At 40.2% G+C, this 23107-nt stretch overlaps 1 protein-coding gene across 2 annotated transcripts in view; it reads left to right on the top strand.

The window, feature by feature from the left end:
- Window positions 1–23107, top strand: part of PLPPR1 (phospholipid phosphatase related 1) — a 243565-nt gene that overhangs the window by 131966 nt on the left and 88492 nt on the right. For both annotated transcript variants that reach the window (XM_077475271.1, XM_077475270.1), the window contains exon 2: window positions 1267–1367. In XM_077475271.1, the coding sequence (XP_077331397.1) occupies window positions 1305–1367 (63 nt within the window). In that variant the 5' untranslated portion in view covers window positions 1267–1304. The remainder of the gene's footprint in view (window positions 1–1266; window positions 1368–23107) is intronic.

Genomic DNA, 23107 nt, shown 5'->3' with positions numbered 1-23107 from the left:
CTACACTGAAACTATATGAGCTGTCCCTACTCTACACTAATGTATGTATGAATGACACAGTCTCACTACGCTACAGTGAAACTATCTGAGCTGTCCCTACTCTAGCTGCACACTATGCAAAGCTGAATGATGGTCCTCCTCACTACACTCACACTATCCCTAGACTGACACTAAACTAATATTCTACACTGGCAATTGAAGCAAAATAGCACAGTATAGCACACTAACTAACTGATAGCACTAAACAGAGCCCTATCCTAGCCCAGAGTTCTATCTCGCTCCACGCCAAAATCACACTGAAAATGGCTGCAATTGATAGAATACTTTTATACTGTGGGGCAGGATGACAGTGTCCAATCATGGCTCTGACAGTGCTCTGTGCCCTGATTGGCTGAAGCTTTCACTGCTTTAGCCAATCAGGGCTTGCAATGCACTGTTCAGCGCCTCAATGCATTGTGGTCAGTTCGAGAGGCTGAACAAATGGTCGAATTACCCATTTGTGTGGCTGTGCTCGGGCCGAACCGCTCGCCCATCCCTAATAAGCACTGTTTGAATCATTCAACACGGAGGTAGAAGATTACAGCATTTTGTCATTTTTTTCTATGTGAATTATTAGCACAATGAACTGCTGAGTTATAACCATTTGCTTTTTTGTTTAGACTTATTTTCACTGTATAATTTGTATCATTTGTTTATAATTGGATTATTAATTAATGCACTGTTATCTATATACGTTCACTAAGAATTTTGCTAGTGTGTTGCTAATTGCTCTGCCCACAATATATGATTTTTATGTTATAATTATGTTTTTTCTTTAAACGCAAGCTTGCTGACACCTTTAAATATGCTTTTTAATAGACAGTGAATCAAGGCGGTCTAGCAGCTGCACTCCATCCAAGAATTAATAGGCAGCACAGGGAGATGACAGCAGATCCTGTAATCTCAAGTGTATGCTTTTTTAATAGTTATTCTTTTTTTTTTTTTTTTTTTATAAAAGGCTGTATTTATTGCTTTATTTTCAATTGTACTGTAAAGCGCAAATACACCATTGAAAGCACAACGGACAATTAAATTTTTGGATTATAAAATCAGATCACTGAAAGAGAAATTCTGATTGATTACAAAAGGTTTTATAGGATATGTTGATTGAGTTTTTCTAGACACTGTTATAGTGACTTTTGTTGCATTAAATGTCATTTTCTCTGCCCTGAGCTAAACCGGGTTAAATGTTTAAAGATTTCCATTTTTTTTTCTTCTTTGTTCCAGACATTTTAGGTATCTCAGACCTTTCCAGCTGACGGGAAATGGCTTTGGAGAACAATACCCATCGCAGCTACTCAATTATACCATGCTTCATCTTTGTAGAGGTAAGTGTAGCGTTTTGTATCGGAAAGCTGTAGAGTTGCCACGGTTACAGTCGCAGATCAGTAAACAGGCCACTGTAATGTTTCATACTCCATTGATATCTACTTGATTTTATTGTTATTACATTGCCTGTGTCACAGAGAAGCCAATGTAACAGCTGGTAGACCGGGCATCCGGTTATAGAAAAATACAGTTACAGTTCTGTCTGTATACATTATGTGAGATTAATAGTTCACACTATTTAATTTTCATAGTTAATATAATAATAACTGTGCATACTTTTAAACACATAAGGAGACTATTTATAAGCATTTAGCTAGGAAATGTGGTCGTGCAGATCAATACCGGTGCAGTTACACAGAAAATCAATGGGAATTAAGAAAAGCAACGCCATAGATCATTAAAATGACACCCATGCACATCTGTTGTCTAATAGATGTCATTTGTGTTCTGAGAGGGATTTCAGAAAAGTGTAACACAAACCAGTGGCATCACTTTAAAAGCTGCAAAGTGATTTTTGCTTACGTACAATCCACTTATTTACAGGAAGTTATACGGAGCAAGCATGTGACAGCTTGGAGCATGGCCTGTCACAATGGGAACTTTGTAACCCAGAGTCATTTTCATAGGACTCATGCAGGGCTGACAACCTGGCAGTAGCGTAAAATGGCTAAAACAGCATTACCTAGAAGGATTTAGAGCAATAATTGATTAAATAATCCATATTGACTCTTTTAAGACAAAAGAACACAAAGTATGTTTACTTCTCATTAGCTCAAAGACCAACTCCAGGGAAAAATTTAATTGAAATAGTTAATTTTGCATCAATTTCCTTACTCCTTAATCTTCTTTCCAAACACCTCTCAGTTATCATCAATACCAGGAAGTGCAAATATACAAAGAAAAAACTCCAATAGTGCAATATTGTCTCTTTTGGGTACTTTTAACAGTAAGTATTGCAATGCTGCATACAAAAAATCTGACTCACAAACAAATTATCCAGTACAGGTGAATAAAAGAAGGAATTCCTTGCAGATAAAAAATTACAAACTATCGTTTTAAAAACTTTTTTTTTTTTGCATTGATGTCCCCTGGGGTAGTACCGGGTCCCCATACACTTTTTAAGGCAATAACTTGCATATAAGCCTTTAAAATTAGGATTTTTGATTTTTCATGTTCTTATCCCATATACTTTAATAGCATTAGCATGTTCGCTAGAACTTTTTGCCTGTTCGAGGTGTTCTGGTGCTAACCGAACTGGGGGGTGTTCATGCCATCCCTAATTCTGAAATTTCTCTTCTACTAGTAAAAATCTTTTTTTTTTTTTTTTGCTAGAAAATGACTGAAAACACCAAAACATGTATATTTTTTAAGCGAAGGCCCAAGAGATTATGGTTGGTGTTGCAATTTTTTATGCCAAGGTCATGGAATTTGCACTGCAGTTTTTTAAACACAATTTTTTGGGGAAAGAAAATCACTTTAATTCATTTAAGTGCAAACAAACAGAATATAATACCTATTTTTTTAATACAATTCAAAAGATGATATTACACCAAGTATATAGATACCTAATATGTCACGTTTCAAAATTGCATATACCCATGGAATGGTGACAAACTATAGTACCTAAAAATCTCCTTAAGCAAGGCTTTAGAGCCTTTTAAGATTACCAGTTTAGAGTTACAATGGAGGTCTTGTGCTAAAATGATTTCTCTTACTCTGACGTTCATGGTGATATCTCACATGTATGGTGGGAACATTGTTTACATGCGTGCGTGGGACTTACAAGCACAGGGTGGGGTCTTCTTTTATTTATTTATTTTTTGTCATTCATTTTATTTATTTTTTAATCACTTTTAATGCTATCACTAGGGATGGAGCCCACACCTGCTCTACTACCGGATCTGAGGCTAAAATCATCAATTCGGAGCCCATGACATGTGGATTTTTTTTATGGGCACTTTTCTCCTGTCCATGGCCATTTATGGACAGTAGAAAAGTCCCTTTTTTCTCACAAACCATCTGTAAATTTACTGACGGTTGGGAACACAGGGTTGTGGCCACAGCAAGTATTATATTCTGTGTTCCTTTCTATGGGCACAGTGCCTGCAGAACATGACCCTTTCAAGTGAATGGGTCTGCTCCGTAAGCACCCCACAACTGCGTACAATGCACACAGTTGCAGTATGCTACTGCGGGGTTATACAACACCTCCACTTTGCCTGCTAATTGCTCTCTGAAGAGCAATCTGCATTCAGATTGCTCTTCAGAGACCAAATCACATGTGAACAAGCCCTTAAAGGGATGCTGGGGCTAATCAGGAAAGGGTTAAAGCAGAAGCATCACAAACTTGTGAATAAAAGCCCCATCAGTTTAATACTTTTGGGAAATAGCTGACAATCTGCTAGTTGGATAAAGATGCTAACTGGACATGAAGGGGAGGGGAGTAAGACTCATGGGGGAGAAGGGAGGGAGATGGGGAGAGTTCAGTCACAGTACTCTGCTCAGCTCACTCCAGGCTTATCTTTGGTGGGCATCATTCTTGCAGCCAAAATGTAGCTCCTGGCTGCAGTTCTTCCAATTTCCCACCTACACATCCCCTTTCGTATTCACAGCACTGGGACAGACACATGAGGAGAGGGGTGGGAGAAGGCAGTGTACATCCATTTCTCTCTCCTCTCCATGGAGGGGGGAGTGTTCTGGCTGGGCTCTGTGAGAATGTCACAGATGCAGCCAGCTGCTGCAGACAGTTTCTACTGATGCACAAGGTTCATGGATTGCCTGAGGAGGTGCAACTGAAATCTGAAGGGGCGCGGCCCACCCAGGCACCCCACTGGATCCGGCCATGCTGCCATGATATTGCACAGAGTGGTGGTTTACCTCCTCTTTTCAGGTCTTTCGCCAGCACTGTCTCGTCCTCCGTCCTGCAGGTGCCCCTTCAGAAAAATGTGTGCTGAGGTAGCACCCACAGGAAGGAAGAGGAGACAGTTAATATCACTTTGAAGAAGGAGTGCAGAATAAAAAAAAAAAAACATACATACTTACCTACCTCTTGCAGCATTGATTTGATGCTGCAAGTTGTCCCCCATCAGTTCTAAGCTCAAAAATGGAACAATCACATCACAGCTAATCACTCAGTTCTTGGGTTTACTTTGGGCAGAGAGCAATGACTTTCACCACCCTGGTGTGAATCGACTCTTCATTTTACCAAAGTATGTCAAATTTACCCCCCTCCCTCATTCATATTTCTTCCATTATGTCCAAAATGAAACATATAAAGATTTAAAATGTGACATGACATTTAAGGTGGGGGAGCAGATCAATTTGCATCACCCCACCCATGGGACCATTGCAGACTTAAAATAGGTTTTGGTCTGGCTGTTCCCTTTTAAATTAACTACAAGAACATACTGCCCTCCTTCCCTTGTTGCAGCTCTAATTATGTGGTTTCATCTCTTGGATACTGATGGGGACAGTTCTTGCATTTATTGATGGTTCAGTAGGTTAGCTCGAGCTGTAATGACTGAGCCAGATAAATGGTTGAAAAATTTTTTATTTAAAAAAGACAATGGCTTTCTTAATACATTTAATGACTTAGCTGCCTTAAAACCAATAATAAAGGACTGCAGCCAATTTTATTCAATAAATGTGTATATTATATATTTTTTTTATTTATTTTTTTTTGGTTCTGCCTATGGTCCCATCATTTAATTTCTCTAACCAGTTACAAAGGCTGACATCAGTGGATGAAATTATATTTTACATGATTCAGTATTTTTCTGAAATCCATTATGTAAAAACTATAATACAAAGACAGCATAGGCATAAAACATTTCAAAAATAATTTGTTTTTTGTTGTATTTGTAACCTGGGTTTAAACAGGCCACACTTGCAGTAGTGTATACAGTTTATGAGCAATCCCATCTGCCATGCTGACATAGAATGATTAAATACTGTCTGCTCACAAATGCCAATGCTGTGGTAATGAGCATTGTGTTCCTCTTGCTGTGATGTTTTGCACTTTATTCAGAGGGGTTTATAAACTAGAATAAATTAACAATTCGGTGCAAAATATATGCAATTTTTATTTTATTTGGTGGAATACTATTAGTATCAGCATTCAAAATCTTAAGGTGTTAAAAATAAATTTCAGTATTCAAAGTTAGTTGCACATTTTACACACTATACAGTATGTCTTGGCTGGTGTATACACTAAACATGTTTGCCCAGTCCCAATTTACCAAAGGTTCCCAGGGCAAAACACAACTCTAGGAAAACAGCTAAATACACATACCAGCAAAATTAGTTAATATTCTATTCAGCCATTCTTGTAATTAACTCATATTTGCCACATTGCCTCAGGCATGTGGTGCCACGATGGTTCTCTGTTCTAACCCTGCATCTCCTACATGCCTGTTGGATACTGATTCAACAGTGCAATAATGCTGATGCATAGTCCAATTTCCAGCACAGTGGCCAGGAATTGACAATGAAAATTTGGACCAGGCAATATGGGGCAAAGAATATAAAAAGGAGATTATTCATTACATAGTGGGTTACATTCATTCACTCATTGAGACTTAGTTACAACGTCAATCATAAATATATTAAGACATTTTCCTCTGAAAGACAGATTGAACAGACTTCCACCAAGGTGACTACACTCTCTATGTCCCTCCATACCACCCAAGGGCCTATAGTGACAAGAAATGAGAGAAAAAAGAGAGGAGAAATATAAAAGAATAGAAAGTAGTTGAAAAGAAAGGATAGGATGGGCAATATAGGATTAAGGTCCAGGTGAGAGGATGGCGTAGGAGGAGGGTGAACAGTGGCAGAATTGACATCCTTCAGGAGTAAAATAGGACTCCCAAAGTGGTTAGGTGCTTTTAGAGATACTAAATATCAGCATTGCTATGCTAGAGAAAGTTTCAGCCTGATCCAGATGATTTGCTTGCAGGTGGACACATTAATTATTATTATTATTATTATATAGGATTTATATTGCGCCAACAGTTTGCACAGCGCTTTACAGCATTAGAGCAGACAGCACAGTTACAATACAATTCAATACATGAGGAATTAGAGATGAGAACTTTTTAGGGTTCAATACCCAGCAGTACCCATAAAGTGAATCCAAGGGCCCCAAAACAGCCCCCATCCATGTCTTGAGTATCATGAAGGTGAGCCAAATTTTTATTCTTATCAATGAGCAGTGTTTTTGTAACCAATTGTTTATAACGGAGGTGATAGGGAAGCGCCAAAGTCTCAGCCAATCCAAAAAGCAAAGTAAGAGTCCTAAAGATGTGAGATTATGATCCAAGCAGGATCAATAATAGAGCTATGGTAAGAAAGTTAGTTATACAGTATCTCACAGTATCTCCATTAGTGGTCAGTGTAAATCCCCCTTTCATTGGTGGTCATTGAAAATCTTCCTTTTACATTGGGGCTTGGTGTACAATGCTTTTATTCACACTAGTGGACAGTGTAAACCCCTATTACACTGGTGGCCAGTGTTGAAACTCCTCTTTATATTGGTAGTCGCATTGGTAAAAAAAAAAAAAAAATCAGCATTGCCATTGATCACACCCTCCCCTCCCCCCGACACTGCCACTGATCCCAGGAGTTCTAGGATCCCTAGGAGTTTTCTGTCTATTGATGGGTCCCCTCACCACCCCAGTCCATGGTGTGCATGCAGGTGGAGAGCCACGGTCCAATAAATATTAAAGACGGCCTTGAATAAGCTGCATCTTTTTGCAAAATAAATATATTTAATTAATTTGTTCAAGCAACTTCTACACCTCTACCTCATTGTAATTCATTATAAGAATGCCATCTTATAGCGCTGCATGAGCATATTGTTTTACCAAGAGCATAAAGATACGCAACACAGGCTATGGTAAATTGATTTGTTAGGCATTTTCATTGCAGGGAGAAGGGACTCTGAGTCACTGCAGAAATAATTTATGGCTCTATTTGAATTCACACAGTTTTACTCCAGCTGACAGTATCATTTGATCTCATTCTCTAATTTCTCTTTGCTAGATATAGCTAAATTAGCTACCCAATAATTAATTTAATTTACACAACAATGTATGAGGAGTAAATAGGCAATGTATAATTGTTTACAGCTCTAAATGGAATATCAAAGTACACAGCTTGTGAAAAAAGCAGATACATTTTTTGAGGTTTTATGAGCCTATCAAATCTAAGCAAACATCGGCACAGACTGATTTAAACCTGAATTCCACCTTTCTTTTCACTCAAGCTGAATGGAATGATCAATCCCAGCATACAGTATACCCCTCACATTTTTTGTAAATATTTTATTTATCTTTTCATGTGACAACACTAAAGAAATTACAGTTTGCTACAATGTAAAGTAGTGAGTGTATAGCTTGCATAACAGTGTAAATTAGATGTCCCCTCAAAATAACTCAACACACAGCCATTAATGTTTAAACCGCTGGCAACAAAAGTGAGTTCACCCATAAGTGAAAATGTCCAAATTGGGCCCAAAGTGTGGGCCCAAAGTGTCAATATTTTGTGTGGCCACCATTATTTTGCAGCACTGCCTTAACCCTCTTGCACATGGAGTTCAGCAAACATTCAGAGGTTGCCACTGGAGTCCTCTTCTGCTCCTCCATGGCGACATCACAGAGCTGGTGGATGTTAGCGACCTTGCGCTCTTCCACCTTCCATTTGAGGATGCCCCACAGATGCTCAATAGGGTTTAGGTTTGGAGACATGCTTGGCCAGTCCATCACCTTTACCCTCAGCTTCTTTAGAAAGGCAGTGGTCATCTTGGAGGTGTGTTTGGGGTCGGTATCATGTTGGAAAAATGCCCTGCGGCCCAGTCTATGAAGGGAGGGGATCATGCTCTTCTTCAGTATGTCACAGTACATGTTGGCATTCATGGTTCCCTCAGTGAACTGTAGCTCCCCAGTGCAGCACTCATGCAGCCCCAGACCATGACATTCCCACCACCGTGCTTGACTGTAGGCAAGACACAATTGTCTTTGCACTACTCACTTGGTTGCCGCCACACACACACTTGACACCATCTGAACCAAATACGTTTATCTTGGTCTCATATGGTCTGAGCACTGACAGGCTGACCCCCCACTTCTTCGACCTCTGCAGCAATGCTGGCATCACCCATACTTCCAATTCCCAAAGTCAACCTCTGGATATGATGCTGAGCACATGCACTCAACTTCTTTGGTCAACCATGGCGAGGCTTGTTCTGAGTGGAACTTGTCCTGGTTGAAGAGACCACTGTATGGTCTTGGCTACCGTGCTGCAGCTAAGTTTCAGGGTCTTGGCAATCTTCTTATAGCCTAGGCTATCTTTATGTAGAGCAATGATTCTTTTTTTCAGATCCTCAGAGAGTTCTTTGCCATGAGGTGCCATGTTGAACTTCCAGTGACCAGTCAGTATGAGAAAGTAAGATTGATAACACCAAATTTAACACACCTGCTCCCCATTCACACCTGAGTCCTTGTAAAACATGACACCGGGGAGGGAAAATGGCTAATTGGGTCCAATTTGGACATTTTTACTTAGGGGTGTATTCACTTTTGTTGCCAGCGTTTTAGACATTAATGGATGTGTGTTGAGTTTGTAGCACCCTCTAGTTAGGTAGGTGCTAGAGGTTAGATTTTTTTAAAGAGTAGGAGAATTTAGGCAGGTTTAGCTGGTGGCTAGGCCTGTTTGTTTTCATTCTGGGCTGGGAGTGGCTCAGGGCAGGGCTGGGTGACTCACATGTAGCATCACTGTTAACTCCCTCTTCGTTCCAGAGGATTCTAGAAAGGGAGGCGAGGATAGATGGAGCCGCCTGGGGTATTCTAGGGAGCCTTGATCAATTTCCAACTTGGATTAGCAGGTGGCAGGCCTCCTTAAATACCCAGGGTCAGCCTAGCTGGGGAGGGGTTGTTGGGTGGAAGAGCTGGAGTAAGAGAGTGGGGAATCTGCCGGGGCCCACAGGGAGCTCCCCAGTCTGGGCTGGTGACCTTGGGCCTGGGTTCAGGTGCAGCCAGGAGGTGAAGAGATCCTGGAGGAGAGACACATGAGAGAGCAAAGAGAGGACAGTGGGAGAGAGCACTGCTAAGAGACTCCAGAGAAGGACAACTGGTCGAAGCCAGGAGTGCTGGTGAGTGAAGCGCAGTCAGGAGGACTGGGGAGGCAGGCCTGAGAGAACTGGGAGTCTGCTGTTTGAGATGGGTGCAGAATCAGAAGAGTCGACTGTGGGAAGGGCAGTGGAAAGAAGCAGCTGCAGCCTGGAGGGCTGGCTGGGCCTGAAGAAGATTTACTGGGATCAGTAGCTGAGCTGAGGACAGTTAGCACCAGAACTATTCCTACATTATAGGGGCCCAGGTCCCCTGCCCGCAAAAGACAACTCACTCAGGCCCGGCTAAGTTGGTGTCAGGCCCAACCATGTGGTGCTAGCTGGTCTGGGAATCTGCAACAAGTGAAGTACTGGAGGAGTAATGGTCTACAGCAAGTGAAGTGCTGTAGGAGTGAGGGAAAGAGGTCTTAATGAAGAGTTGTGCTGGAGAGAAAACTGGAGTGTATATACTGGAGTGTATACAGAAGTCCCAAGCAAGTTACACTGAATCTTTCTGGGCATCCCATAATTACCCATTCCCATCCAAGTTAAATCCCCTCAATAAAAAACAAAAAAAAAAAAACAAAGCTCATGGACTTTACTATATCTCTGAGTGTCTGAGAAATGAATGCCAGGTTGGGCAGAGTGACAGGTGAACCACAATATTCAGCAACCCCTAAGGCAGCATGGCTACAAATTATTTTGAAGGGGCAGCAAATTTACACTGTTGTACAAGCTGTACACTCACTACTTTACATTGTAGCAAAGTGTCATTTCTTCAGTGTTGTCACATGAAAAGATATAATAAAATATTTTACAAAAATGTGAGGGGTGTACTCACTTTTGTGAGATACTTTATATTAAAGATAAAAAAACTGTCCTTTAAAAATGGTATACTAAAGTGAAAAGTATTCAACATGCAGTGAAAAAAACAAAAACAAAAACCTTTTTCACAAAGTATGTATGCTTTTTCCTAAAAAAAAATATTTTTTTGTATTTTTAAGAATATCAAATTTTAAATAATGTGAACTGATTCACAGAAAATACATGTGAATTTCTCTGTGGATTTTTAGGATATCAAATTTTCAATAGTGTGAACTAATTCACAGAAAATGCATGTGCTATGCTATGTGACTTTAAACTCTTTGTCTCCAGTGATATATGATGTAATACCAATTATAAATAATTGCTTATTTTTGATTATAAAGTGCAAAAAGTGCTCAATCTAAAAAAATGTGCTTATGTGTACCATATAAGTGCTATACAGTGCAATATATTCAGATACTATTGTAACTGGCATTCATGTACACATATATATATATATATATATATATATATATATATCTTAGATTGCAAAATCTACCGCGTTCCCTTCGCTCAACTAATTTGAATTGTTTAGAGGTTCCAAAAACTAGGTTGAAAACTATGGGAGATAGGGCCTTTTGTGCTGCTGCCCCATGTCTGTGGAATGCTTTGCCTGATAGTCTGAGGGTTTCTCAGTCTACTGAAAATTTTAAAAAGGGGTTGAAGACTTTTCTTTTTAGCAAATATTTTGTAAATTAAGCGGTTTGTTTGTTTTTATTGTAATTATGTAGCACTTTGAGGTCTTTTGATGGAAAGTGCATTATAAATAAAATGTATTATTATTATTATTATTATATAGTCTGTCTTTAACACATCAAATATACTCAGAGAGACCAAAAGCAAGCTATGAAACAAAATACAAAAAACAAAACAAGACTGAAAAAAAAAAAAAGGTAAACAAAAACAGGCAAAACAATATATAAATATGTGACCAGTCTATATGCAAGATAAAAAAAAGTTTTGTGTCCACAAACGAAATTCTTAATGTGCAAAAAATCCAGCAAAAGTTCATAAAGTGTCTTTTGTGCTCATAATATCTCCAGGTGACTCGAGTGCTCCCCCACAAGGGTCCCTACTCACCGGATACTCACACCCCTGCAGGGGTAGTATGCGTATAGATCAACTCCCTTGTTTTTGGTATAGGTTTCATGGGCACAATAAACACCCAAAGACCAATTTTTCAGAAACTGTTTGAAAGGTGCATATCATTGAAATTTTTTACAGCAAGGCCAATTTCTGCTTTCATCAAGAGTACCTCTATAGGGTTATGGTGGGAAGGCACCCCCGAACCCAAAGAACAATTTTTCTACACCTGCTTGACAGGTGCATATGATTGCAATTTTTTACAGCAAGGGCAATTCTTGCTTTCTAAAATAGGAGTATGTATCTATCACAGGGTGGTATCTGCGGATACATTCAAAAAAGTCAAAAAACCAATTGCCACGTCCTGGTCATAACTTCAAATTCTAAAAGAGTTTGTGGGAGAAGGGGAAAAAAGAGGGAAAAGAGAAACGAACCTTCACACAAAAGACCTCAGAGAACAGTGTTGGTTCTATTGGACTTTTTAGGCAAAATTAAAAATAAATAACCATATATTCAAATAATATTATTTATTTTAAAAAAACTAAAAAAAAAAAATTTTTTTAGAACAAAAAAAAGAAGGGATTATAAAAACATATCAAGTACTGCTTTATATCCTGTCGATGTTGGCCTAATTTAAACAGCATCCATATTCATATATATCCAAAACATGACAGAAAATACATTAATACAAGAAGTAAAATACGACAGGGTATCAAATACAGAACTACAACTCAGATATGCTCTGGCGCTCTACATGTTTCGCGTTTACGAGCAACGCTTCTTCAGGAGCTTTAACAATTTTCCAAAATACAGAGAATATATTGATCAGATCAACACCATAAACTGTTTCACATATATTTATACAGACTATCGAAAAAAAAAAAAAAAAAAAGGAGGGGGGGAGGGACAGGGGATGTGGAGAGGGGGTATATGTTGTGAGGACTCCCACGACTTGATTTGAAACAGTATGGGAACGGGTGTGACATTTGAATTTCATACATATAGTGTAGGTGATTTTAAGACAAAAAATAAAAATAAAAATAAAATTACTTATGTTTCTTCATGGGTATACCCCAAGAGAAATGTACAAGAGGGGAAGTAGTAAAGGAATAATGTTTTTCCAAGTGTATAAACAGCAAATTTGTACTTTGGCAAACCACTCTAGTCTATATAGGAGCCTGTACTTTAATATAGAGGCTTCGGGTGCTATATAGTGTAAGGTAGCCACGAGGAAGAGGGGGGAATCTTATGGTACCCCGTATTCTGTGTAAAGAAAAATAGAAAAAAATATATCTTTAGGGTAATGGTAAAAGTTGAAGGGAAATGAGTATATAGATATATATTAAATTCATAAACTATAGGAGAGGGTGTGAGACATCTATTGTGTTGAAGGGTGAGTGAAGTAGTATAAACGAAATTTAAGACAGATAGTTCAGCAAGTTATCCATAGTTTATATGAGACTTGCTACCAATAAGTAACAATTGTGTGTATTATTGTATAGAGCACAGTGTATAGAGGTATATAATGATAGTAACAACAAAACAAGAGAGGAAATATTATGCAGTGTAGATGTGCCAAGAATAAAAAAAAAATAAATAAAAAAAAAAGCAGAGGGGAAGGAAAAACCAAGGAATTAGAAAATCGGTGTATTATTATGTCACCTTCAGATTTGGTTTGTCGTTCCTTATAGTGTTTTTAAAGAGCAGGCAGATTCTCCCAAATAAACCCAAATGGGAAGGGGATCTTTCTAGCCCCTATAGTCTTGCGTCTGGTGAGGGAATGGGACCGCTGTGCATGAACGCCGGCCCTGTGTGTCCGGCTTATGCACAACCGTCCCGGTAGTGACGTCACTCTGCACTGAGCGGACATGACGCTCACCAACCCGGCCACGCCCCCTCGGGTGGCTCCAACCCGACACAGAGCTGTGGACCGGAAGTGCAATGTCCCCACACTCGGCGCATCGATCGGAGAGGGCCCCCATCCAGACAGACACGCCGAGCAGTAAAGGAGACACCCCACAGACAGCTCCGCACCGATGGATCGGTCGAGTGCAACACCCCGAGGTGTTTTTTCGATAGACTGTATAAATATGTGAAACAGTTTATGGTGTTGATCTGATCAATATATTCTCTGTATTTTAGAAAATTGTTAAAGCTCCTGAAGAAGCGTTGCTCGTAAACGCGAAACATATAGAGCGCCAGAACATATCTGAGTTGTAGTTCTGTATTTGATACCCTGTCGTATTTTACTTCTTGTATTAATGTATTTTCTGTCATATTTTGGATATATATGAATATGGATGCTGTTTAAATTAGGCCAACATCGACAGGATATAAAGCAGTACTTGATATGTTTTTATAATCCCTTCTTTTTTTTTTTTTTTATAGTTTTTAAAAATAAATATATATTTTTTTTGAATATATGGTTATTTATTTTAAATTTTGCCTAAAAAGTCCAATAGAACCAACACTGTTCTCTGAGGTCTTTTGTGTGAAGGTTCGTTTCTCTTTTCCCTCTTTTTTTCCCCTTCTCCCACAAACTCTTTTAGAATTTTTTTCTTTCATCAAGAGTATCTCTATAGGGTTACGGTGGGAAGACACCCCTGACACCTAAAGAGTTATTTTTCTGCATCTGTTTGGCAGGTGCATATCATTGCATTTTTTTACAGTAAGGCCAATTCTTGATTTCATCAAGAGTACCTCTATAGGGTAATGGTGGGAAAGCGCCACAATACCCAAAAACCAATTAGTACACACCTGTTACTTCTATACAAAGTACACTAATCTTGTTCCCAATGCACTACATTGTGGCCTCATCATACACACTGGCTCCCCAGCTGTTGTTGAGCAAATTAAAGGCAGCTTGCAGGCAAAATATCTTTTTTTGGCTTTATAAATGCAATTATTGCTGCAGCAGATTCTAGACATGGTACACATCCACTTTACAAGTAGACTAAGGGACCCCCCAGGCACTATATTGAAAGGAATTTTTCATTTTTATGCTTTCACTTTAAAAAATCACTGCTCATTTAAAAATTAAGTTTTTCGCAAACTTTTTTTTTTATTATTGATACATGTCCCCCAGGGCAGGACCCAGATCCCTATACCCATTGTATGCCAAATTACTTGCATATAAGCCTTCAAAATTGGCACTTTTTATTTTTGACGTGGTCCCATTGGCTTTAATGGGGTTTGTTATTCGGGTCTGAACTTATGCGGTGTTGGAATGTTCTGATGCGAACCGAACAGGGGTCTGTTCGGCCCATCCTTAGTCCTAATATTAAACTACAGTATTTGTAGCTGCTATTTTATTCTGAAAGAGGATTGACCTCTTGATTAATGTGTACAAATCACGAGACCACATGGGTTATATCCAAGAGTTCTCAAAGAATTTAGCCAGGGCTAGACAGTTATTCCTAATCTATAAGGAAAGCTTACTGACAGGAATGGTACCAGTTGATTGTTTGAAAAGCTAACATGGTACCAGTATTCAAAAAAGCTGAGATACTTACCTTAGCCTAACATCAATAATACGAAAACTGTTGGAGGGAACGATAAGGGTCTATATTAACCACTTTCAGACCGGACCATTTTGCTGGTCAATGACCAGAGGTCTTTTTACAATTTGGCACTGCGCTGCTTTAACTGGTAATTGCGCGGTCATGCAATGTTGTACCCAAACAAAATTTGCGTCCTTTTTTCCCCACAAATAGAGCTTTCTTTTAAAAGGTATTTGACTGACTCTGCGATTTTTTTTTTTTGCGATATAAACGTAAAAAGACCGCAAATTTAGAAAAAAAATGATATTTTCTACTTTTTGTTATTAGAAAAATCCAATAAACTCAATTTTAGTCATACATTTAGGCCAAAATGTATTCAGCCACATGTCTTTGTTAAAAAAAAAGGTCAATAACTGTATATTTATTGGTTTGCGCAAAAGTTGTCACATCTACAAACTAAGGTACGTTTTCTGGAATTTACGCAGCTTTTAGTTTATGACTGCCTATCTCATTTCTTGAGGTGCTAAAATGGCAGGGCAGTACAAAACCCCCCCAAATGGCCCCATTTTGGAAAGTAGATACCCTAAGGAAATTGATAAGAGAACCCATTGAATATTTTATTTTTTTGCCTCAAGCGATTGAATAATGACAAAAAAATGTTTTTGTTTTTTTTTACACAAAGTTGTCACTAAATGATATATTGCTCACACATGCCATGGTTATATGTGGAATTGTACCCCAAAATACATACTGCTGCTTCTCCTGAGTACGGGGATACCACATGTGGTCGACTTTTTGGAAGCCTAGACGCGTACGGGGCCCCGAAAGCCAAGCACCGCCTTCAGGATTTCTAAGGGCATACATTTGTAATTTCACTCCTCACTACCTATCACAGTTTTGAAGGCCATAAAATGCCAAGATGGCACAAAACACCCACAAATGACCCCATTTTAGAAAGTAGACACCCCAAGCTATTTGCTGAGAGGCATGTTGAGTCCATGGAATATTTTATATTTTTCCACAAGTTGCGGGAAAATTACAAACTTATTTATTTATTTATTTTTTTCACAAAGTTGTCACTAAATGATATATTGCTCACACATGCTATGGGCATATGTGAAATGACACCCCAAAATAAATTCTGCTGCTTCTTATGAGTACGGGGATACCACATATGTGGGACTTTTTGGGAGCCTAGCCGCGTACGGGGCCCCGAAAACCAAGCACCGCCTTCAGGCTTTCTAAGGGCGTAAATTTTTGACTTCACTCCTCACTACCTATTACAGTTTTGAAGGCCATAAAATGCCAAGATGGCACAAAACCCCCACAAATGACCCCATTTTAGAAAGTGGACACCCCAAGCTATTTGCTGAGAGGCATGTTGAGTCCATGGAATATTTTATATTTTGCCACAAGTTGCGGGAATATTACAAACTTTTTTTTTTTTTCACAAAGTTGTCACTAAATGTTATATTGCTCACACATGCCATGGGCATATGTGAAATGACACCCCAAAATAAATTCTGCTGCTTCTCCTGAGTACGGGGATACCACATGTGTGGGATTTTTTGGGAGCCTAGCCGCGTACGGGGCCCCGAAAACCAAGCACTGCCTTCAGGATTTCTAAGGGTGTAAATTTTTGATTTTACTCCTCACTACCTATCGCAGTTTTGAAGGCCATAAAATGCCAAGATGGCACAACCCCCCCCCCCCCCCAAATGACCCCATTTTGGAAAGTAGACACCCCTAAATTTAGGGGTACACTAGTGAGACTAGGTAATAAATGGCGGGTGCCCTGAAACTATAAAAAAATAACTAACCAACCAGCGTCACCTGTAACAGTTATATGGTGATCACTGGTGAAAGGGTTAACTAGGGGGCAATCAGGGGGCTTTATGCGGTAGTATATGGGGGTCCCTGGCGCTATAAAAAGCTGCGGCGAACCTAAATACCTACCTGCCTAACTAGCGTCACCTGTGACACTAATACAGCGATCAGAAAAACGATCGCTTATTAGGCTGGGTTCACACTGGAGCGATGCGGGAACGCCACGAATCCGCGGAGGGTTCCCGCATCACACTGCCCTATGCGAACTGCTGGGAGTGTCAGTGAAATGTTAATGACACCCCCAGATCAGTTCGCATATCGCAGTGCGATCTGCAAACTCGGATCGCATGGTGTGAACACCCATGCGATCCGATTCTGCTGCGGACCAAAAAAAGGGTCCCGTGCGAGTTTGCGGCGGGTGCGGCGCGAATTCAGCCATACTATCTGTATGGCTGAACTCGAATCGCACAGAGATCGGATGTGATTTGCACTGCAGTGCGGTGCGAATCACATCCGTTCTCATAAACCGCTGCAATGTGAACCCAGCCTTAGTGACACTGGCGACGGGGGGTGATCACGGGGTTAAACCTTTATTGAGGGGGTTAGGGGGGTACCTTAGAACTAAAGGGGGCTAACCCTAACTGCCCTAACAGTTATTACAGTCACAAATGACACCAATGCAAAAAAAAAAATGCAATAGTGTCACTGTGACTAGGGGGGGCAGGGGTGATTGGGGGGGGGTGAAGGGGGGTGAGAGTGTGCCTGGCATGTTCTACTGTGTAGTGTAGTGTTGGTGCAACTCACCGATCCTCTCTCCTCGGTGCCGAAACGAAAAATACCGACACGGAGGAGAGATTACATCACTTCCTCTGCCTGTGTTTACATTACAGGAGAGGAAGTGATGTCATGCTTCACTTCCATTCGTCAGGAGCGATCGCGAGGGGGTGGCCATGAATGAATGGCCGCCCCCTCATCCCGGATCGCTCCTGAACGGATTCCGACCGCCACTGGCACCGGGGGGGGGGGGCCCGATCGAGCCCCCCACCCGCGGGAAGGCAGAGACGTACATGTACGCCCATATGCCTGCCCGTGCCATTCTGTCGACGTACATCGTCGTACGGCGGTCGGCAACTGGTTAAAGAGTTTTCTGATGGAAATAGTAGTAAGCAGCATGGATTAAAGAGGGATCATTCTTGCCAGACCACCCTGTTAACATTTTATGAGGCAGTGAACTGTATTCTGTATAGAGGAAGGCCTGTGGATGGAGTGTATCTAGATTTTACCACAGGATGTCATAGGGTAACCCATAAACGGTTAATTTGAGGTCTGTTGCCATTGAGGATAGCGTATGTACCTGGATAGAAAACTGGTTACAGGAGCTCACCCAAAGTATGTTGATAATTAGAATATCTTCTGAATGGTCTGGAGTTTTAAGTGGAACCCCAAGCCTCTGTTCTGGGACCAATTCTGTTTAACTTGCTCAAAAACAAAATAAACGACATAGAGTTTGGTATAAATAGTTTAAAGGATCAGCTCAACGATTGGGAAAATGTTACATGTTCCGTGTTCCATCCATTTTTAGGGTGGAACATGTAACATATTCCCACTGCTGCAGCCGGTCCCCAACCCACCATTTCTAGTGACAGCAAGCAGGGGATCATCTCCCAGAGCTCGTTGTTAAAATTTAAAAAAATTAAACCCCAGCAGATTCCTTCAAATAGCCATGGGAGGCATCCTCATTGAAAGCAATGGGAGACTACCAGCTCCTGAAGCTAAACGCAAGCACTTGCATGTAATTGCTCATGCAGGGATCACATGTAAGTGGCATCAAGGGCCAGCAATTGGCTGCGATTAACTGCAGGAGCAAGCTGTCTCCCGCAGCTAATTGCAGAAATTCCTATTGGGTTTCATGAATCTAATTAATGTGCGGGGGCATATTCAGAATATGTGTTTTTTTACCCTTAATGGACCTGTCATTATTTGTTTATTTGCATGTTACACGTGTATTTTTAGTAGCAACTCTTCTTTATTACTTCTATGTGTGTTATTTTAAACTTTTCCTCCAGCCCTGATGAGGAAGGATTGCATAGCCCCTAAATGCGTTGGCTGTCTTTTGCCCTGCTTTATGTAACCAGTTGAACAGTAAAGGTTCTGGACTGCTAAGGATTTTTCATTTGGTACTTTCTTTGATGTATTACACTTAGGTGAATATCATCTCTAGTGATCCCAGTCTTTGTTATGAGCTGCCAAATACAGGCCAGTTAGGCTTAATTAATGTCTCTCCACCACTATCTTTTGTAAACAAAGAGACATCACCTACTCATGTGAGTCATGTTGTCAGCACCAGTGGTGTCCCTAGGAATGGAGAGTCAATGCTGGGGAGCAGGATAGAACAGGGCGGAGGTGTGAGCTGTGTTCCATTGGGTCAGGGAGAAGGGAACCTCTTTCATTTGTTTTCCATGACAGCTCAGAATTCAAAGCTTGTCTGGTGCAGAGCAAAAAAATATGTATTTGAATGTTGCTGCCTGTAATGTGATAAAGCTATGCATTGTATGTGACTGTCAGAGATGCTGACAACTGATTAGACGTATCGAGCACTCTCTATTACGGCTCTGACTGGTAGCAGATGGTTCCGTTTTAGTTCAGTTTTAGTGGTCCATATTCCCTATCACGGTCACTGAGGAACTTGGTGACCTTACCTCCACTGAGCTTTGTGTATGAGTCTCTTGGGGCTCTAGCAGACTGAACCTCTTCTCCTGCAGGGTGCATGGTATGGAGGACAGTGCAGGTGCTTTAGCAATAATCAAATCCTCTAAGTGAGCAAAGAGGTCCTAGTGCATTGCATGAGATCAGCATGCACGGCACTCAGGTGCCCAGTGTGTGGCCTAGAACTGAGGTGCATCTGTACTGTGACATGACAGTCTGTATTCCTGGGCTGCTACAGCAATAGCACTTTGCTCAAGGAAACTCCCCGCCCTCTGTGCATTACTCACTCTTGACCAATCTGTCCCACTCCCATTCTCAGGCTTACGGATTTTCTAAAACTCTGGAATATGGTGATTGATAAACCCTTTAGACTCTGTGTGTTAGTAGAGTAACAACATATACAAAAAAAAAAAAGCAGTATAAAATCTTTTGCAGATAAAGAGATATGTCAAAATGCAGCATGAAAAGGAAGTTGGATGCTTTAGAGAAAGTTACTTTTAGATAATAGCAGTATGAGTAATGCATTCAGATGTATACATTATTGCTACTTAACCTGGAGTCAGAATCTTTCAGGTCAGCTGTTCAATGAAGTTGTGCAGGTAGACAGGTCAGAAATCAAGCAGTACACTTCACCCTACATCACAATTCAATCATACTATAGTACCAATCATTACAATACCCCCAGGAGTCCCCACTATGTACCCTATTGCACTTAGTGAACCAAACACAGAAACCCAAATGCACTTTGCACATTATCATTATTTATATTTCTATAATGCTTTTTATCTACTGTTGGGGCAAATGGCTAGGAAGCCATCTTGGGTGCACTCAACAAAATATCACACTGGGGTTCATTTTAGACAGAAACCTATTAATCTACTGGCATGTCTTTGTAGTGTGGGAGGAAACCAGAGTACCTGGAAGAAACCTAACTAAGCACAGGGAGAACATTCACATTGTATGTAGAAACGGGTACCCAATTGCTGCAAGGTGGATGTGCTATCCACTAAGCCACTGTTTTATATTGCACCTGTTACAAGCAACGTATTTTTGTATGTACCAAATTACACTCAGCTCCCAACTCCATTATACTAAGCATACTGCAGAATTTTCCATTACACACGCTACATTGCCACATACACCCCAATATACACATAACATATACCCATCACATCTCGCACCAACCTCAGAGCTCCCATCTGGGTATACATGTGAAGCTTTCAACAAGCAGCTTTCATTTTCCCTGTGCTTTACACTGATGCAATGCTTAGCCATTGTTTGTCCAATTTGCACTCCGTCAACATTGCTATGAGCTGTTCACTATCAAACAACATACACATGATATGCAAGGCACTTGAAGACAACCTTATTATTCTATCCATATACTATTCTAGCATTTCAACTCATAAATCACTTTTAATGCCGCGTACACACGATCGGACATTCCGACAACAAAATCCATGTTTTTTTTTCCGACGGATGTTGGCTCAAACTTGTCTTTCATACACGGTCACACAAATCTTGTCGGAAATTCCGAACGCCAAGAACGCAGTGATGTACGGCGAGCCAAAAAAATTGAAGTTCAATAGCCAGTGTGGCTCTTCTGCTTGATTCTGAGCATACGTTGAACTTTGTGCGTCGGAATTGTGTACACACGATCAGAATTTCCGACAACAAATTTTGTTTGTCGGAAATTCCGACGGAAAATGTCCGATGGGGCCTACAGATGGTCGGAATTTCTGACAACAATCTCCCATCGAACATTTCCCATCGGAAAATCCGACCCTGTGTATGCGGCATAATACTTTACTGCAAGTAGTATACAATGCTTACTTTTGCAAACAGTACAAATGCTAGGAAGGACCTTTATACAACTGTGTGCATAAGTACAATCACTCAGTTGCTTTTTGTTGCTCTTATCCAAATGGCATATTCATGCAGAGCATACTTACCAGCCTGGGAAGAGTGCAGTATACTAAAACAGGTAGCTGCTAAATAGAGTATTTGGTAATTTTTAAGAGCTGAAGATCATGGTGCAGAATAAGGGGTCAATTTGCCTGATGGTGACCCACTGTGGCATCATTTCAGGCTGGTTGAACACTGTTTCACATGAACCGAATATTATGCCACGTACACGCGACCGCACATTCCAGCAGACTTGGTCCGATGGTCTTTCGGCGAAGTTCTGACAGACCTTCCAAACAAACGGACTTGCCCACACACGAACGGACTAAATCCGTTTGAAAGTCTGTTCATTTTGAACATGATTACATAAAACGGAACTAAAAAAGGAAGTTCGATAGCCAGTAGCCAATAGCTTCCCCTGCGTTGGACCAGCATACAGACGGACAGTTTTCCCGAGTCCATCAGACAGATTTGAAACATTCAATTTCTAGGTCAGTCGGATATTTTTTATGAAAAATGATCGGATTAACTCACACACGATTGGATTGTCCGACGGACTGATTCCGTCAGACCTAGTATGCAGGAAAGTCCGGTCGTGTGTACGTGGCATAACTCTGCCAAAAGTAAAATTTTCATCCCAATTTGGAATATTGTGATACCTCACATTGCATAGCAGGCACTGATAATGGTGTTGTCTCAATTAGTGGCTGGAGTTCAACAAAGTTTACAAACAATTACTAACCTTCTGAAAGTTTTTACTTTTTATCAATAGAGATTCAGACAAATGGCATAATTTTTAAGTTGTCTGTTAGTGAATATGCTATGCAACTAACAATGTCCAACTGCATAAATATAAAAATTCCAGAAAGGGCATTTGAAAGAATTAGTAGTCACATAATTCTTTCAGCATTTGGGCATTTAGTTATGCCTAGAAAAGGGATATGTAGCATAACAAATGGTCAGACCATTAAATAAAAAGAAGGATGGTCTAAAGACCTGAAGCGTAACTAACACAGCTCTTACAATATATGACACTTGCACAACAAAGAAAACTTAAATTATTTGTTTGTAATGCAAAGATTTTAGTCAGGGTTTGTTTTGGCCCATTTCAATGAGAACTCATGGAAGCCTATGAAAAATGCATTAACTAATGCACGAAGAATTCATGGAAATGAAGGTGTATTAGTGTAAATCTAGCCTTAGAGGTCTTCTTCCCTCTGTACGGGAATGCAAAATTACATTTTTCTATCTATCAGAGTATTATAAATTGGGATTATTGTTCCCACTGTCTATCAATGTAAGATGGTATTCTTCTTCCCACTGACCACCAGTGTAGGGTAGCATATCTTCTTCTGCTGACCACCAGTGTAAAGGGGCAGTCTTTTTCCCTGATCGCTACCAATGTAACAGATCATTCTTCTTTTTGTTAACCATCAAAGTAATACAGCATTCTTTAGTCCGCTATCCAACAATGAAAGGGAATATTCTTATGCCCAGTACCAATAATATTAGGGAGGTGTCAATCATGATGTACAGTTCTAGTCTTTGTTCATTTCTATGTGCGTAGCACATAAATGCAAATATGTGAGATTTGCATGTTCCACCATGGCATTGTCAAAGTGCCTACTTTTTTCTAATATCTGTAGATAACATAGATTCTGACAGTTGTTTCTTTTGCTACAGCTATTCCCATAGTCTAGCCTAAATGGAGTGTAATTTGAACAAGACGGATGATAAGCTTTGGTCATTCAAA

This window comes from Lithobates pipiens, unplaced genomic scaffold (genome assembly GCF_037356315.1).
Source record: "Lithobates pipiens isolate NorthernLeopardFrog02 unplaced genomic scaffold, aLitPip1_a1.2 Scaffold_13, whole genome shotgun sequence".
In the NCBI taxonomy this organism is placed as follows: domain Eukaryota; kingdom Metazoa; phylum Chordata; class Amphibia; order Anura; family Ranidae; genus Lithobates; species Lithobates pipiens.
This window is presented reverse-complemented; position numbering and strand designations above follow the sequence as displayed.